General features: G+C 35.0%; 1 protein-coding gene across 2 annotated transcripts; it reads left to right on the forward strand.

Moving 5' to 3' along the window:
- Positions 1–251: 251 nt before the first annotated feature.
- On the forward strand, positions 252–2,227 carry LOC121204467 (heavy metal-associated isoprenylated plant protein 39). 2 transcript variants are annotated; one of them, XM_041074296.1, is made up of 3 exons: positions 252–621; positions 1,002–1,074; positions 1,491–2,227. In XM_041074296.1, exons 1-3 carry the CDS (start codon positions 616–618, stop codon positions 1,952–1,954), a joined length of 543 nt encoding a protein of 180 aa, XP_040930230.1. In that variant the 5' UTR covers positions 252–615; the 3' UTR covers positions 1,955–2,227. The 2 variants fall into 2 exon arrangements, with proteins under 2 accessions (XP_040930230.1, XP_040930229.1); XM_041074295.1 differs by having other exon boundaries at positions 265–621; positions 999–1,074.
- The last annotated feature ends 219 nt before the right edge of the window (positions 2,228–2,446 follow it).

The raw sequence follows: 2,446 nt of genomic DNA on the forward strand, positions 1-2,446 counted from the left end.
AAACCCGCACATAACCCTTTAAAACTTACCCATCCATGTTTATAATTGAGAAAAATAGGTCTGGACCATACTATAAGTTTATGGTTAAGTTTTGATAGACAATATATTTATTTGCGCTTAATTTAAAAATATTAATAATAACAAAATTAAATATTATAATATAAAATAAAAAAATAAGACGCATTTTTACTGCATCCTATTACCTATTCAAACCCATTTTGTGTTTTTAATTGTGTTTTTCGATTAAAACTTAAAAGCCTCGTCGAGACAAAGAGCCTTGCCCGCTAGTTTTCACTTCCTTCATTACAACACTTCACTCTCTTTCTCTGTGTTCTGTTACTCTCTGTTCTCATCGTTTGCCCACCTTTTTCCTTTTTTTGTTTCTCTCTCCTATTCTGCATTTCTTGTTTTCATTCGGATTTTCTTTTCTTTTCCTTTACAATTATCTGTCCAAATCTTTCTCTTCTTTGTACCCCTTTTTTTTCAAACCCCTCCATTATTATCTCTTGTTTTCAACACCCCCCCTCTTTTTCCTTCTTATCTCACTTTCCTTTCCTCCAAAAAAAGCATCTCTGCAATTCCCTCAAAAAAAAAGGGGTTTCAAGTGCCACACAAATGAAGGTCTGCTTCCTACTTTGGGATCTCTTCTTCTTTTCCTTGATTGGGTTCCGATTCTTTATTTGCTTTTTCTTTTAATTTTTTTATTGTAATATTTGTCGTGGGGATTTAAAGAGAATCATAAGGCCTTGTTCTTGAATTGGGTTTTGATTCTTGTCATTTTTTCAGCTCAAAAGAATCCGTACAGTCTTTGGTTTTTGTCATCTTATTTGATGTGCTAAGTAATGGAAAAGGATGAAAAAAAATTGAGTAATTTGATTTATGTTCATGTTTAAAATGTAACTTGAATGCATTTATATATTTACATATCGATTTACCAAGATGCTTACACAAAAGATACTGAAACAGATCTCTTTTATTTTCTCTTATTTTAATTGCAGAAGATTGTGCTGAAGTTGGATTTGCATGATGATAAAGCCAAGCACAAGGCTCTAAAAACAGTCTCGACTCTTTCAGGTACATGCACAATCTTTATTATAAAGTGTTGCTTACTTAGGTATCTGTCCAAATGTTTCTTATATTAAATTACAGAAAATGATGTGACTGCTTCATATTACGTATATATATATATATATTCTCTAACATCTTTCGATATTATTGTTGTTTCGAATATCAGATTTCGATGCAACATACATTGGTTATTTATATATGTATTTGAACTTTAGCTTGGATTGTTAAAACCCCTTTTTATCTATGACTAAGGGATCTTGATGACAACAATATCTTCGTGCTAACAGTGATTTGTTCTTATATTTTCTGAGATTTCTTCATGTTATATTGTTGTTGTTCTTTTGGAGCTGGCCATGGAAAAAGTAATGGTTTCTTTTTATTGATTATAGCTTTGTCTTTTTCGGCTTTGAAAATTTTGATAGGAATTGATTCCATTGCCATGGATATGAAAGCACAGCAATTGACAGTGATTGGAACGGTTGATCCTGTGAATGTGGTGAGCAAATTGCGCAAGAACTGGTCGACCACTATAGTATCGGTAGGGCCAGCAAAACCGCCGGAGAAGAAGGAGGAGCCGAAGAAGGAAGAACCCAAGAAAGAGGAGCCCAAGAAGGAGGAGGAGCCGAAGAAAGAAGAACCCAAGAAGGAAGAGGAGCCAAAGAAAGAAGAACCCAAGAAGGAAGAGGAACCCAAGAAGGAAGAGGAGCCAAAGAAAGAAGAAGAGAAACAACCACAGCCACCAGCACAGCAGCAGCCACAGCTGCTGCCACCACCGGACCCTGTCTTGGAGCTTGTGAAGGCTTACAGAGCATACAATCCTCAAATGACCACTTATTACTATGTTCAAAGCATGGAAGAGAATCCAAATGCTTGTGTTATCTGCTAATTAGGGTGCGGGGGAAAGTCAAGTGGTGATGGATTTGAATGTGATGATTGAAGAACAGGAGGCAACAAACCAAAGAAAACAAACTTCCTTAGTGTATAGATATGGTGATGTTTTTCATTAATCCTTTTTGGTTTTAATGTACTAGTTAAGGTGTTGTAGAAGAAAGTAGAGTGAATAACAAATGGGAATTTGGAAAAATCCATCCACCATTTTTCCATGAATCATGAATGGATGTAATTTTATATTAGTCTTGTAATCTAATGTATTTGCTTATTCTGCCGTCTCTTCTTATTCTCCATTTTTTCTTCCAACGAAAAAGAAGAGTGCTATACGGTAAGGATATGACAATACAAAAGCAGTTGGCAAAGTAGCTAGAAGAAACCAAAAGTTTAAGCGGGAAAAGAAGAATGCAGTAAGCGCATACCCTTCTAGATCACAAGACATAGATTACTCACGAGTGAAATTTTCGAATTAAGTAGACAAGTTTTATTT

The sequence above is a fragment of the Gossypium hirsutum genome, chromosome A08 (genome assembly GCF_007990345.1).
Source record: "Gossypium hirsutum isolate 1008001.06 chromosome A08, Gossypium_hirsutum_v2.1, whole genome shotgun sequence".
In the NCBI taxonomy this organism is placed as follows: Eukaryota; Viridiplantae; Streptophyta; class Magnoliopsida; order Malvales; family Malvaceae; genus Gossypium; species Gossypium hirsutum.

Bases quoted from the DNA above. Each gene is read 5' to 3' on its own strand.
- LOC121204467 (XM_041074295.1), top strand. The intron at 1,075-1,490 runs GTACATGCACAA...AAATTTTGATAG, and splicing joins AACAGTCTCGACTCTTTCAG to GAATTGATTCCATTGCCATG.